The sequence below is a fragment of the Triticum urartu genome, chromosome 3A (genome assembly GCF_056163025.1).
Source record: "Triticum urartu cultivar PI428250 chromosome 3A, HENAU_Tu73, whole genome shotgun sequence".
NCBI lineage: Eukaryota > Viridiplantae > Streptophyta > Magnoliopsida > Poales > Poaceae > Triticum > Triticum urartu.
In genome coordinates, this window is record NC_141875.1 from 698,165,858 (window position 1) to 698,181,354 (window position 15,497).

A 15,497-nucleotide genomic window follows, 5' to 3' on the forward strand; every position below is an offset into this window, starting at 1 on the left:
TTAGTTCGGTACAAATAAAAGGCTTCTAGAAGTATGTACAAACATGTGGCGGACATGCTACCTGAGTACTTTCCGTGCTAGTAACATCTTTACTTTCCAGCGACTCCTCATAATAGCAAGGAACCGAACACGCCATGAATCTCGTTGAACTGTCAATGCGCCGCGTAATGCACGCATACCTGCTTTCGCGTCCAAGTGCATAAATACTAGCGTACGCATATAGGACGCGTTATAGCCAAATACACGCACATCACACCAGCAAAACACCAACTACTCAACAGAAAAACCATGGCCTTTGACGCGCTCTTCTTCGTCCTCCTCGCCCTGGCCACCATGCAGCCGCAGACCGCATCGTCTGAGAAGGAGACGCACCTCAAGGTGTACTGGCACGACGTGGTGAGCGGACCGGACCCGACGTCGGTTCCGGTGGCGCAAGCGGCGACGACCAACACCTCCAAGACAGCCTTCGGCATGGTTGTGGTCATCGACGACCCGCTCAGTGAGGGCCCCGGCCTCAACTCGTCCAGGCTCATGGGCTGCGCCCAGGGCACGTACATCGCCGCTGGCAAGGACCAGCTCGCGCTGCTCATGAACATGAACTTCGTCTTCACCGCTGGCAAGTACAACGGCAGCAGCATCGCAATTATGGGTCGCAACGCTGTGTTCACTAAGGTACGCTGTATATACACTAGTAGGATTAGCATTTTGTTTCTGTTGTAATCCTCTCAGTAGTTAGATGGTTAGATCGATCCTTATCTCATATATAGCTTTTTCATGACCATCAATCCATAACCCCAACTACCGAATCCTTGTAACCAACTCATCTCTATATAAACACCCAATGCATGCGTCCCTGCTGGTGTGCTAGCTCCAGCAGCCAGAGAGGAAGGAGATGGCACGCAAGGTTGCTGACAAGGAGAGCAAGCCCACTGCCGTGCCAACTGCCAAACCCGTCGTATGAGATCGCCAAGGCCCAGGACTCCCAGGTTCTGAGTTTTCTTTTCAATTCCATCTCACCTCCTATGACGGTTCTGATCGCCCACTACTGCACCTTGGTATGTAGCAAAATGGACTACATACTGAGCAAAATGAGTGAACCTACACTCTAAAATATGTCTATATACATCCATATGTAGTACATATTGAAATCTCTAAAAATACTTATATTTAGGTACGGAGGAAAGTACCCTTGAAGAAGAAATATAATGAAATAAACATTAGACACATCAAAAGGAAATGAAGTTCTATAAATAAGAATGAATTAGTGGCATTGGTATTACCCTTTAAAAATAGAAAATATAAAACAAACAATTCAAAATTTACACACAATTTATAGAAATTATGATTTTATAATATGCCAGAACAAGCATATAACATTGGATTTTTCACAAAAAGGAAGTTTCCTAAGAAGGAATTAATTAATGGCATTGGTATTACTATTAAGAAAATAAAATAAAATGACACAAACGCAAAAAAACCAAAATATTGAAGTTCTTCTAAGAATAAATTAGTGGCTTTGGCATTACACTTTAAGAAGAAAGGAAACGAAATAGAAACTAAAAATCATAATAATGAAGTTTTCCTAGAAAAAAAGAAAATGAAACAAAATCAAAATAATGAAATATTTCTAAGAAATAATGAAACACACACTAAAACAAAATCATAAAAATGAAGTTTTCTGAGAAACAAATAATTAGTGGTATTGCTATTACCCTTTAGGAAAACAGAAAATATTAAACAAATAATGACAAAAGTTGCACCCAATTTTCATAAAAATTCCACTTTTTCATAATATGCAAGAATAATCATATAATAGTGAAAATTTTCAAAAAAAAATCCTAAAAAGGAATGAATTAGCGGCATTGTAATTACCCCCAAAAAATAAATAAATTATAAATAAATTAAAAAGTAAAAATAATGAAATTTTCTAATAAAAAATAGTGGTATTGGTATTACCCTTTAAGAGGAAATAAAATAAAAATAATAAAACAGACAACAATTAAATTTGCACACAATATTCATGAAAATCTACTTTTTCTAAAATATGCATCAATAAACATATTATAGTGGAATATTAGCAAAAACAATTCCTAAGAAGGAATGAATTAGTGGAATTAGCTTTACCCTCGAAGAAGATAGAAAATTAAATAATAAGTAAAAAATTCAAAATATGGAACAAGGAATTAGTAGCAATAATATTACCTTTAAAGAAGAAAGATAAAAAAATTGAAAAGGCCTTGCACACAACATCGCTCTAAGATTGCATTTTTTGCAGTATGCAAACAACAATTATATGATAGTGTAATTTTCGCACATAGCATAGTATTTATGTGTATACATTTACACTCAACCAAAAAAAATACCCACAAAAGAAAAATGAAACCCAACTAACAAAGAAAAAAAGAAAAACGAAAGAAAAAAGAAAAAAGGGAAATAAACATAAAAATAAACAAGGCGATAAAGAGGAGGGTTGGATCTCATAGTTAGTAGGCTTCGGCCCAGTAGAAAATCTATTGACCCAAATATGGGGTCAGTCAAAAAAGGAAAACCAGGCCAGCACAACAAGTAACACAGGATGGAAAAAACGCAGCACGAATCTCAGAGGAAAATCAATGGCTAATAAATTGACCGACCCGGATTCAAAATTCAGGCAACTTACAAGTAGCTAAACTTGATTGATGAAGATGAAGAGAGAAACAAAAAAATAAATAAAGAGAAAAGATGGTCCAGGATGGGCAATGTGTTATGCGGCGGACTGACCAGGCACATCCATGAGCCCTCATACCCTTCCTACATTTGGTCCAATCTAAAGGTTTGCAGAAAGGCCGGACATTTAAGGGGGATTTAAGGAGGCTGGTTGTAGATGCTATTACTCCCTCTGATCCAAAATAAGTGGCTCTGTTTTTTTGGGGGGAATCTATTACAAGTTTTCGGTCATGTAGACTCTGTTTTTTTTCTTTAGTTTTTTTTGGGGGAAATTTCTTTAATTATCGGTACTGTATCGTTATAGAGGTCGGATACATTGTTATCACCTTGATATTAATATAATAATGTCACAATTCCCATGCGTTGCAACGAAACTAAAATATGAGTAAGCTCATCGCTTAAGAGCATAATTTTGGGTGGAGACATTTTTGTATTTAGTTATTTGTGCATTCTTCAAATGTTGGTCTAACATGAACGTAGTAGTGTACTTGTTAATTTGTTTTAGGTCCCACATGTAAGTAAAAGTACATTTGTTTATTTATGTCTATTCGAAAGTTGTAGTCTCACAAGGTGTATTTTTTTATTCATAAAGGTTGTTGGTCTCACAAGATGTGAACTCGCACCAATTTCAAACTTTATAAGTAGGAAAGGTAATTAAAAAATTATATCCTTATTGTTGCTTTGATTTGCATGTAAATAGACATTGGGAGATATGCATTTCTCCGACAAGTATTTTCAGACGAGGGGATTACTTTCGAAAATTATTTAGAACCTCCCGTGCATTTTACTCTCAATGGAAATATAGCCAACCCCACCTCTCCCCTGATCCGGCTGCATCAACGATGTGATCGGACCAAGGAGTGACCATGCCCGACAGGGATGGCACACCAATGCCATGGTAGGGATGGCCGCGCCTGATGCCACCGAGATGAGCAGCGGGCGGCCTGCCTCCAAGGCAGGGCGAGGGCGGCAAGTTTGGAGGGCAGAGAGGGGCAAGAAGGCAGGAGGCGGAGCTGGGCATGGAGCCCCGCGACGACGACACAAGGAATCCTAGCTCGCGAGATGTGAATTGGCAGAGAATATAGTGAAGCGTTCTCTTTTGTGGGATGAGATTAGAAAACAAACCGATGAGAAGGAAGAAAACCGGTGCGAGGTCGAAAACAAGGAGAGGTGTGGCAAAAATTAAGAGATGAGATGGAAAAAAACAGACGAAAATAAACCGTGAAAGTGAAGCTACCAAATCCTCTTTTAGGGGTAGAGATATAACCATTAAAACACAAATAAAAATCTTTAGAGAAATACTTTTAACTTTTTAAGAACAAAATAAGAAACAATTTTGAAATATAAAGACTCATTTCCTGTTTAATAAAATAAAAACAATTGTGCTAGGTCTCACTGGAATTGATTATGTCTCAGTAGATACCACATCCATTCAATCTTGCATGAAGATCCATGCAAAAATTTCTTTTTATCTTTTCTTTTTTCTTCTTATATACTAGTATGTTAATTGACTGTGACTTGGTTAAATTTCATTCGGTTGAGACTCGGCCACATCTATCCCTAATAGTAAAGCACGGATTGACTTCGTGGGTTCACCGTCACAATACGTTTCTCCCCGTGAATTTACAATTTCAGTTTTTTCACCTATATTATTTTCTACATCCGAGGTGGTAGTATTTCATCCAAAAACGTTTAATTCCAGAATTTTATCCGTTCACGTGTGGGCCGCTTGCCCTGTCTGCTTCGCTGTCGCTGGTCCGACTCCCTCGCTATCATCGGCCCGTGTTGTAAAAAAACGTTTCGCTGTTTACTCCTCTCACCCATCTCCTTCTTTGACCCACACACGAACAAGCTAGGGTTGGAGCCGCCGCCCCTCCGGCCTGCCCGCCGGAGCTCCGTCCGCCACTCTTCTCCATCTTCTCCCCCACCTCTACTCCCCCAGGCCCAACTGTGGTGGATGACATGCCCGCCGGCGCTCCATACTCCCCTCTTCTCCATCTTTCCCCTCGCCATCTCCCTCCTCACTCCCTGTTCCATCCCCACCCCTACTGCTGCAGGCTCAACCATGGTGGTCAACACGGGGATGTGAGCGTGCACGGGCGGCGTCGGTGGACAAGAGATGCGTAGAGGATCTCAAGTGCTGCAGACGCTGGCGAGGTGAGTGATGATGCTTCTTCCTATTGGCTACAGAGGCAGATTTAGGGTCAGGTTTGATTTGTTTGTGTTCCGGTAATTGTTGAAGGTGAGAATGATATTACACTGTTGATGGAGCGCAAGTAGCACAAGTTAATCATGTGCATTGCCCATTATTGAATATCAGGTTCAATGTTCTTGATTTCTTATTTGAGCTGTTACTCATTACTTTTTTAATCAGGTACAATAGTCAACTCCATCCCCTGATCTCAAGATAGCTCTATTAAATCTCTTGATGGTATAACAGGGCATTGGCAGGAATTCTTGATGATTGAGGAAATTATGGCAGGCATTCTTGATGGTATATTAAATCTTGGTTTGATGGGTACTTTTGTGAAGAAACTATTGAGTCCCAGGTATTGTGATTCTTGCAACTCTTATCTTTTTCATGTTCTGCGTCTGACTGAATCTAAATTCTTTTTGGGAATACGCAGGAGACCTACACGCCCATATATTAAGAAAGACAGAAAGAACAAGTTTTTATGACTGAATCTAATGCATGGTTAAGCATTTCGTTTTCCATTACATCTGATCCGATTCCAATGCTTTCTTAGTTGTTAGGACAAATGAATCCAGATGGTTGTAATGAGTAATAAGATGAGCAAGGTGCGGGGGCAGTGTTGTGGCTAGAGTATTTTAGAGTCCAGATTATTGCTGCTACCTCTACTCTCCTCTGCCATTTGGTAACTAATGACAACGCAGCAGCTGCGTGGTTCACGGTTTACGGAATCTCGATTGCAAGTGCCTATACGATGTTCTTCTGCCCATCTAAATTCCACATGTTATGTGAGTGGTACAGCCGCATGAATTCGCGATATGTATTTCGGCCTGGTTCAAAGGAGCAGTCTGGCAATATGAGCATTTGTACAAACTATCTAGGACATCAAGTTCACTTGGGTCCGCTTATTTACCTACAAACTACAGATGAGACCCACTAGATCAATTAGTGCCATCTCCAGATTTCTATCATCATGTTGCTTCGTTTATCTGCATAAGTTCCACTTGGAGTTGCATGCATTAAACATAGTGTTTTTTTAGTGGGCATCATACTTGGTTCAGATGGCTTTTGTTGTGAAAGAAGAGTTTGGTTCACATGTGGCTTTTGTTTTGAAAGAAAAGTTATCTTTCTAAAGATCTGTACTCTAAATCCTACATCTTTTGTCATATTTTTTTAGGCCTGATGATTATTACACGGCATGAGAAATTCAAGAATTGAATGAGAAGAGTGAAGACGACTAGCAGGTTGGGTTCTCTAAGGAATGCCCATACGAACTCGCTATGGCGAGGATGACTCAATGAATGGACATGTCGATCATGCTCAGCCAGTTGCACAGTTAGAAGTTGGAATCGAACCCGAAAAGTTTGTGGAGTCCGTGCTGACAACCCTACCAGCTGGGAGGTAGGAACTACCTTTTCTCCCTATTTTGATATGCAAGATTGAATATTAAGGCATTATTTGAAATCTATTTACCGAGGCAGGGACATGAGAAAAACTATTTTTTCTCCTGTTGCAACACACTGGCCGAAGGTTACAAGTGTGCAAACCCGTATTGTTGTTTATAAAGATGGAATTTATTAGTCGTTTTTGGCTATCGAATTGGTGATGCAATCCGTCCCCACATCTGTGTCTTCACCACTTCGTCCTCCCGCACAATCAGCAGAACAGAGTAGCTGCAGCGATTTGGCCATTCATCTCTTCGAGTGATTCAAACCTAGGAAGCCTGCTACTTGCGCAAGCAACATGGTAAGAAGTTTCGGTTTTCTCACTAATGCACCTCAATTGGTAAGGATAGATGAATGTCAGTTTGCTTTATGATGGTTTTCTAATTTCTACATATTCCTTTCTTACAGACTCTTCCTTCAAGGAAATCTAATTATCTAGGTATATGGAAAGGAGGCAAATTATGTAACTATTTGGGCGTACTCATGCTCTGCTATGCAGATTGAGGAGAAAGAGTTATTTTATTGTGATGATGATTAATTTTTTCATCTTGTGATCTTCTTTGCTCAAGTCAGCCTACATATGTTATCTGTTTGTGTCCCGGAGCGCGGCTTTGGTGAGGGGCTGCACGGCGTGGAAGTTGGGGAGGAGGAGCGCCACGGCGAGGGTGGAGGCGAGCACGATGAGCGGCAGGAAGAGCCCGCCGTGGCGCGCCAGGGGGAGGGTGACGTCCTTCCAAGAGCGACCGCCAGAGGCTGCCGATCCGGAGCAGTTGATGGCCACCGCGGCCGCACGGGCGAGGGACGCAAGAACGATGTGGTGACCTTCTTCGATGTGTGCTATTTTGTCTCTCTTCCTTGCGTCTCATGCTTTGATTTGGGTGTTCTTTGGTTTGTTCATATTATCACTACGTTCTCGAGTGACTAATCAGTGCTGCTAGAATATTAGAAAGATGTGCGTATAGAGTTTTGGCTTGTTCTTCTTCATTGATGCAGGTGTGTAAGGAATTGGTTCGAAACTTCGAATAATGATTTTCTGTACAACCTATCTGCCTGAGTCCCATGCATTGATTTTTGCAACATTGCAAAGATCTATCTCTGTTAAGTTGATACCTCTTCACAATTCTAGTTATGAATGTTATACCAGTGTCCTTTTTAGCATCAATTCATGATTATTATCTCTTCCCAATTTGAATTTTCAATTTTCTCCTGTTATTTTGTTTGATATTAGATTTCCTGTTGATGAGAGAGGAACACGAATATTAGTTGTTCAGTACTTCATGCAATGATACAACTACAATCTGCAGCATACTACTTGGCCTTGCATGTAGTCTGAAAATGATTCCCGGCCTGTATATTTGCCTATGGAGGTACTGTATACATGCTGCGTGCTTCCTCATATTTAAATTAGACATCGGATGTTCAGTATTTTCTACAAATTGATTGCAGGCATGCAAGATTGTTGAAGGGCAAATGTACTCTAAGAAGCTGAATGATAAACCAGGTTACCAACATATTTAGAGCTTCCTTTTGGGATTTGTGCAGGCCATGGTCTGGAGGACATGTCCGATTCACTAACTCAATTTCAAGGAAACAGTGGAAAGGCAGAAAAAGGAAACCACATGGATTTAGAAATTTCAGCATTGTAGAGCTCAGTTGAAAAGGAAAACGAGATTTATAACAATCAACTAGAGTGGTGATTCGATTTTTGACAATTGGTACTTTGGTTGTGTGGTCGATGAAGACATGAGATTGATTTAGATGGGGCAGTAGGTTTGCTCGGAGAGGAGGTGAGAAGGACGGAGATAGAAGAAGAACCTTGAGATGATAGTGATATTGTTGACTCAATACTTTATTGGCTCTACTTTGTGTCGATCTTTCAGGTGCATGAATAGTAATTTGTGCAAAACTACGCTTTCCCTTGTCATTTGATAATTGTTTTTCTTTATGGTGCTCATGACATATTTTTTTATCTACACTTACCTCCTTTTGATCGAAGAATAAGATGTGGGTATTATTGCATTGCCAACTTAGCTGAACATTTTTTGAATTTTGTACGGGTATTGTACATGTTGAAGTCTGCGAAATTGATTAATGGTCAAGCGTGTTTATAAGTTATCAAGTCAGGCACATAAGTCTAGAAAGTAGCTAAATTTTCCTACTGAAAAGTAGATAGGTTTCTGATGTAAGACTCTACATAGTATACGTAGCAGGCATCTCAATTCTCTCATTCTTCATGCCTTGAGGCTGTGAAACATCTATGCTAGGTCGCCACACTTTAGCAATCTTCATTTGATGAGGTACATTCAAATTTGGTCTGTTTATTAATTTGATGAAAAATTATCTTCTCTTAGATGGTCAAGGTTCTAGAATTCATTGCTATGAAAGAAGGCATAGATTTTGGCTGGTGGGAGTGAGGGAGCTTAGCAGCATAGGCCACCTCTGCCGGTGTGAAGACATGCGGCCACATGTTGTTGTGCATCAAGCCATGAATACACATGAACGCCGGGGCCGTTGTGTTGCCTCGGCCGAGGCCTGGTTGTTGGTCGCTGTTGTCGATAAGGACGACATGAGGCATGTGTCCGATGCACATGAGGATAGAACTCCTCCGTTAGCATCCTCTCATCGGTTCCTCAAAGTGCGAGCGCGTAGAAAGCATGATTACCGTGGTCACGTGTATGAAGCGTGGGTGGGGCAGGTACATGTGTGGGTGGGGCTGGGGAAGAAGCAGCAGTCACCGTGGGCACGTGAGAAAGGCACAAGTGGAGGTGGGATGGGGGGAGGGCGGGTTTCGTGAAACATGGTTATTGTGTTAGAACTTAGATGTATGTAATAGTTTTTCTCCTGTTGCAACGCACGGGCATTTTTGCTAGTCCAAATAAAAACAAAAACCTATGCGCCTAGTTCTTTGAAACCCTCTACCGAAAATGACGCCAAAAAATTTCTACCCCGGTGTGCCCTGCATCGCCGTCACCGACGACGTCTGCCTCGATGTCCATGGCGTCGCGCTCGTTTCCACTTCCATCAGGTGCCAGTAGTCCTTAGTTTCCTTCCTGGCATGACACGAGCAGCGACAGCCAGGCCTGCAGTGCCTAGAAGTTGGTGTTGCCGGAGCAGAGCTTCTCGAGTTCGCCGCCCACCCGCGCGGCAGCACGCCGGCCTCTTTAGCTCCCGCGCTCCTTGTGGCCAGGTGCAGCGGCGTGAGCTGCACATGCCTTGGGAGGGCGAGGCCGCGTTGACGCCCTAACCTACATCCTTGGGCTCACGACTGCAGCGCAGCCGTGGGTATACCCGGCTTCTCCGGCGGCGGCGGAGGCGGACGACCGCGGCTGGTGGTTCGCCCAAGCCCAGAGCAGCGGCAGCCTCGATTCGAGAAGGGCGGCAACTTAGTGTTGGGCCAGGAGGGGATTGGGTATGGGGATAGATGCAGATGCAGACCCGAAACTCCTAAGGTTGCGGCTCCTCTATGTGCTTTACTCCCAGATCTCCGTTCAGTTATCACTGGTATTCCAGTCATCTACTCAGTTATGATTCTTTTTTTTTTTGCATCTAAAGAAGCATAAATATGTAGCACACGAATTGGGTAACTCTTAGATAGCCCGACACCTCAAAGACAACATCCTGGTGAGTGATCATTGCTGTATGTCTTACACATGAATCCTCTTAGATTATTTCTGAGCACAACTTTGGGTACTACTGAAGCACCTGCTTTCCTTTGCTAATGTATGATAGTATGAATTGAAATCTTGGAATAAGTTTTGAATATTATCTTCTTCCAAACACAGTTGCTACCAACAACATCATTGTCATTTAGCTTTTTTCCAACAAAATGACTGAGTCAAAAACGACCAGTTTGTGGCAAGGAGCAGGCTAGGCTAATGCCAACGTCTGCAGCCACAAGTAGAGGAAATTTCCCCTGCCCAACAACCAGGGAATTCCATACATTTTCAACAATGATTAGGACTTCCTATATATTTAAGTCGCACAATTTGTGGCCTTAGAAAACAAGTCAGCATCTTTGACTTGGAACGCCAGTCCTCTTGCTCTTACCCATGGTTCCTTCTCCTATTTGGTTGGGAATTACGCCATCCGGGTGGCTAGAGCATCCACATTGTTAGTAAAGAACTCCTACAAAATGGAAAAGCCAAGCAACTGCATCTCCACGCGTTCGACATCTTTCTTCGCAGTAATGCTTCTGCACTTGATCAACGTCTTGTCTTCAGGATGTAATTTCGTGCACGCAACAGATACTCTTTTTCCTGGCCAATCTCTGCGTCGAAGTGGTAACCAGTCCTTAATCTCAAAATCCGGTGCCTTCAAGCTGGCTTTCAGTTACTTGAGATTTGGCATATGGTACATGAACACATCAACTTGTAGTCCTCTTCTAGTTTGGCAGCCTGATGAAGTCTCTCCAATTTTACCTTGGTCCTGGTCATTTGGACTCTCAGAAGCTTGACAGTTATTTCTGACAGATGACGGTAGCTCACTGGTTTGGTCATCACTTCATAATGATACGGGGATTATGTCCACTCCTGCACCTGCAATACTTCTTGATAATGGAAATCTCGTAGTCAGAGACCAACTTAATATTTCCATGGTGTTCTGGCAGAGCTTCGACAACCCAGTAGGTACACTGCTACCTGGAGGATGGCTGGGATTTAATAGGATCACTGACAAGAACATCTCGCTTATTTCCGGTCCTTCTTTTGGTTTGTATTTCGAACAGTCTATTCTTGAGATAAATACAAAGCAAAATAGAGTGTCTATGGTCCGGCATATTTCTAACACATATGACACAACCACTCCCATAAAAACTATTCTGATGCTTTTCCCAGCTGGATGGGCATTCGTGAAGATGGAGACTCTTTTCTGGTGCTCAATGATGAACATCTATATGTACAATTGGATGACAATGGTACTGTCAGTGCTGCTAAACTAGGGGATTGTAGTTCTGTGATGCCGTCTACTTCTCTGGATTGTGGTTTAGACTGTGGCACTGACAACATTTGTCTTATTCCATATGACAACACCCAGTCGTACTGTTTGAGAGTTGGTTCTCCACACTGTCTATCTAATTCTTCCGCTAAAGAAGACGTTTATTTCTATCCGATAGATGGAGTATTATATGTATCTCCAAGAAGTCCATCACCAATGGAAGTCGCATTCAGCACAAATTGTGAAGCTATTTGTTTAAGTAACTGTTCCTGCATTTCATATGCTTTCGACTTTGACGGAACATGCTCACTATGGTTCCGGGAACTGCGCAAAGCAGTGATTGTGCCTTCTGATCAGCAGAGTTATCGTTTGTTTGTACGTATGGCTAAGCAAGAAAATTGGACCTCACATTCGAATTCCCTGATTCAAATTATTGTTCTAACAGTGATAGGTGTCTTAACCTTCATGCTTGTTGGTCTGGTGCTTTTGTGGAGAAGCAAAATAAAGTTATTCATAAAAAGACTTCTGAACTCCAGTAATGGCCTTACGATCTTCTCAAATGCGCAGATAAAAAAAGCAACACAAAATTTCTATCAAAAACTTGGAGAAGGTGGTTTCGGCTGTGTTTACAAGGGGACATTGCTAGGAAACTCTGTGGTGGCTGTCAAAAAGCTAAAAGACCTTGGACAAGGGGAGAAGCAATTCTGAGCAGAAGTGCAGACCATTGGAATGATTCAACACATCAATCTTGTCCGTTTATTTGGATACTGTGCTGAGGGAAGTAAAAGGTTGCTAGTATACGAGTACATGGAGAATGGATCTTTGAACTCTCATCTGTTTTCAAAGAGTTCTATAAAATTAATCTGGGAGATCTGGTACCGCATAGCACTTGGAATAGCAAGAGGCTTGGCTTATTTGCATGAAGAGTGCAAGGATTGCATCATACACTGTGACATGAACCCGGACAATGTACTCCTTGATGCAGATTTCTGTCCCAAGATTGCAGACTTTGGTATGGAAAAACTTCTCGGCTGAGATTTCAGCAGGGCACTGACGACAATGCGGGGAACCATCGGATATCTTGCGCCGGAGTGGATCTCGGGGCAATCACACGTAAGTCGGATGTTTACAGCTATGGATTGATGCTTCTTGAAATCATATTGGGGCGGTGGAATTCAAAAAAAAATGGAGGGAAAGTTTACCTACTTTCCCATCTTTGCTGCACTGAAGGTGAATGAGGGGGATATTTTGTGCCTGTTGGATAGTAGGCTGGAGGGCGACATGGACGTGGAACAGCTGGGCCAAGCTTGCAGAGTGGCATGCTGGTGTATTCAAGACGCAGAGGATCACAAGCCATCTATGGGACAAGTTGTTTAGATCTTACAGGGTGTTTTGGATGTCGAAATACCGCCTCTTCGGAGGTCACTGCAGGATTTTGTTGGCATGGAGGATTCCACTTACTCTACAGAGTCATACATCCTCTGAAATAGTAAAGCCCTCTTCCTCTAGTTTACCTAAATCCATGGCAAATGTTAAGTGATAACAGTTTGTCTCCTTTCTCCACTTCTGCCTTATTTGTCTGAAGTTCTGAACTGCAATTCGTAATCCTGATATATACTTGTACCATCCTGCAGTCTTAAGCAAAAACCTCCACTTTTTTCTCTGCTTGTGCAAGGCCTGTCCATTCATGCTCCGACAAATCAGAACTGAAGGCAATCTATGAAGTCAATGTATTCTGGTATTTACTGCACGGCAGACTGTAGTATTTGCGGATACTTTATCATTCCTGTTGTTTGAAGCAGTGTCTTGCATGTTTTACAGTATTAGTACAAACGTTTGCGGAATAGAAGGATCACAATTACTTTATTTGCAGTGTGTGCAAATTACTTCCTGTAGATACTTATGAATGTTAGAATGAATACAATCTCATCTATTGGAAGGCAAGTTTTATATCTGCAGCCCCAGTTATTTTAGCTCCAACATGGTATGTTGTTGCAGCCAAGAATCTACGCTAGCATGGGTGAACAAACTATATAAAGTGATGTATAAACAGTTTTAAGAGAGAATTCCTTATTTAACACTATGATAAAATAAGATGCCCTATTTGGCACTGGAAAAATATTTCTTCCCTATCTAACTCCAACTTTAAATGTTGTTCCCAATATAACACTTTCATCCATTTTCTGAGGTAACTGTATTAAATGGCACACCATTTAAAGTTGGAGTTAGATAGGGAAGAAATATTTTTCTAGTGTCAAATAAGTGTGGGTAGCTTCGTGTCCGTGTTGGCGCAGGGTGGTGGTCGGTGCGGTGGCGAGCTCCGAAGTGCCTGAGGTAGAGGCTGGGATCAGGAGAATCCTTGTTGGCTTGGCCGACACCGACGCGGTGGCGCCTGAGGGTGCAGCCGGACCTTCCTAGAGGGCGTCGGGGCTACCCTTCCTCTCTCCTCGCCGTGTATCGGGGGAAACCCTTGGCAGCAACGTTGTCATCGCCGCGTCCCTTCACTACTAGGAAAAGGGCTACTAATGGCGCACCAGTTTTGCCTACTAATGGCGCATCACTGGTGCGCCATTAGTATCACGCCACTAGTATTTTTTACTAATGGCGCACCACTGGTGCGCCATTAGTATCTGGTATACTAATGGCGTGCGCCATTAGTATAGGCCACGGTGCGCCATTAGTATAGGCCACTGGTGCGCCATTAGTATTCTTGAATTTTGAAGGCGGGAAAATAGTAGTGGCGCACCGTCTAACCCCCACCGTGCGCCATTGCTATTTTTGAATTTTGAATTTGGATTTGGATCGTGATTTTTTTTGCCCATTTTTTGCTCGCTTTTTTTGCTCGTTTTTTGGCACGATATTATTTCAAATTTTGTTCCTGTTTTTGGATCTTGTACGTTCTTTTTCCGTGTTCTTTTGCCGGAGAGGAGTTCACCGGAGAGGAGGAGGAGGAGGTCACCGGAGAGGCGCTCGCCTACATCGCCGGAGAGAAGGAGGAGGTCACCGGAGCATCGGAGAAGAGGAAGGAGAAACCATGAGGGGATGGGAGGAGAGGAGGGAGGAGGAGCTCACTTGAGAGGAGGGAGGAGAAACCGTGAGGGGGGGGAGGGACGAGAGGAGGGAGGAGGAGGTCGCCGGAGAGGAGGAGGAGGTCACCGGAGGGGAGGAGGAGGAGGAGGTCGCCGGAGAGGAGGAGGGTAGTATGGTGGAGGAGAGAAGGGAAGATGGAGTGGAGGAGAGGAGGAGATGGAGTGGAGAAGAGGTGGAGTGGAGGAGAAGAATGAAGAGGTAAGAAGGAGAGGACCACGCCCAGCCATATATACGGCATAGTAATGGCGCATCGCGGGCAGGTGCGCCATTACTAACTTTTTTTATTTTTTTGATTTATTTTGAATTTTGAAGGCGGGAAGATACTAATGGCGCACCATGGGCAGGTGCGCCATTAGTAACTTTTTATTTTATTTTTTTGACTTATTTTGAATTTTGAAGGCGGGAAGATAGTAATGGCGCACCATGGGCAGGTGCGCCATTAGTAAGTTTGTATTTTTTTGAATTTTTTTGCCTCCCCAGATTTTAAAAGCCCTGTAACTTTTTTTCTGTTAGGTTTTTGAGGATTTTGAAAATGTTTAACAGAGTTTCCCCATTAAATTCGGATGTAACTTTTCGAGTAGATGATTTTTCATATAAAAAACTTTTTTATCCGAGTTCGTACGCAAAAGTTATGCCCATTTACAAATTCTCGAGAGATTTCGCAAATAAAGTCAAAATTCATATTTGTAATTTTCACAACAACTAGACCACATATCACATGGGAAACTTATTTTCTTTTAATTTTTTGACATTTCCATCATTTTTAAAGATTTCTTTTTTACTAATGGCGCACCATGGATGTGGTGCGTCATTAGTATTTGCACACTAATGGCGCACCAACACATGGTGTGCCATTAGTATTTAGTAATGGCGCACCACATGTACAGTGCGCTATTAGTGTCCATATTGGCTATAGCTGTTTTTGTAGTAGTGCTTCTTGGAGGTGTTGTTTGATACCGGCGCTTCGGAGTCTTGGAGCTTGGTGGGCAATCTCCGGTGGACGCAGCGGTCACGAGGCTTCGTCGTTTTTGTCGATCTGCTGTTATCGGCATTTGTTTCTTTTCTTTTTTTCTTTTTCTTTTTTTGGCGTGTTTGTGCTGCTTCCGCCCCAACCCCTATCGTTGGTTGTATCG

At 42.5% G+C, this 15,497-nt stretch overlaps 1 protein-coding gene and 1 pseudogene across 3 annotated transcripts; both read left to right on the forward strand.

The window, feature by feature from the left end:
* Positions 1-229: 229 nt before the first annotated feature.
* On the forward strand, positions 230-8,287 carry LOC125531764 (dirigent protein 1-like). 3 transcript variants are annotated; one of them, XM_087514107.1, is made up of 6 exons: positions 230-672; positions 5,147-5,255; positions 6,075-6,643; positions 6,751-7,439; positions 7,571-7,709; positions 7,789-8,287. In XM_087514107.1, the coding sequence occupies exons 1-2, from the start codon at positions 289-291 to the stop codon at positions 5,165-5,167; spliced, it is 405 nt and encodes a 134-aa protein (XP_087370233.1). In that variant the 5' UTR covers positions 230-288; the 3' UTR covers positions 5,168-5,255; positions 6,075-6,643; positions 6,751-7,439; positions 7,571-7,709; positions 7,789-8,287. The 3 variants fall into 3 exon arrangements, 2 of the variants coding, with proteins under 2 accessions (XP_087370233.1, XP_087370232.1); XM_087514106.1 differs by having other exon boundaries at positions 6,751-7,709; XR_015599041.1 differs by lacking the exon at positions 230-672 and adding an exon at positions 690-4,863 and having other exon boundaries at positions 6,751-7,709.
* Positions 8,288-10,528: 2,241 nt separating this feature from the next.
* Positions 10,529-12,759, forward strand: LOC147981783 (G-type lectin S-receptor-like serine/threonine-protein kinase At2g19130; annotated as a pseudogene).
* The last annotated feature ends 2,738 nt before the right edge of the window (positions 12,760-15,497 follow it).

Coding starts and splice junctions, on each gene's coding strand:
- LOC125531764 (XM_087514106.1), top strand. CDS start 289: ATGGCCTTTGACGCGCTCTTCTTCGTCCTCCTCGCCCTGGCCACCATG. Junction 673..5,146: donor GCAACGCTGTGTTCACTAAG/GTACGCTGTATA, acceptor ATGGTATAACAG/GGCATTGGCAGGAATTCTTG.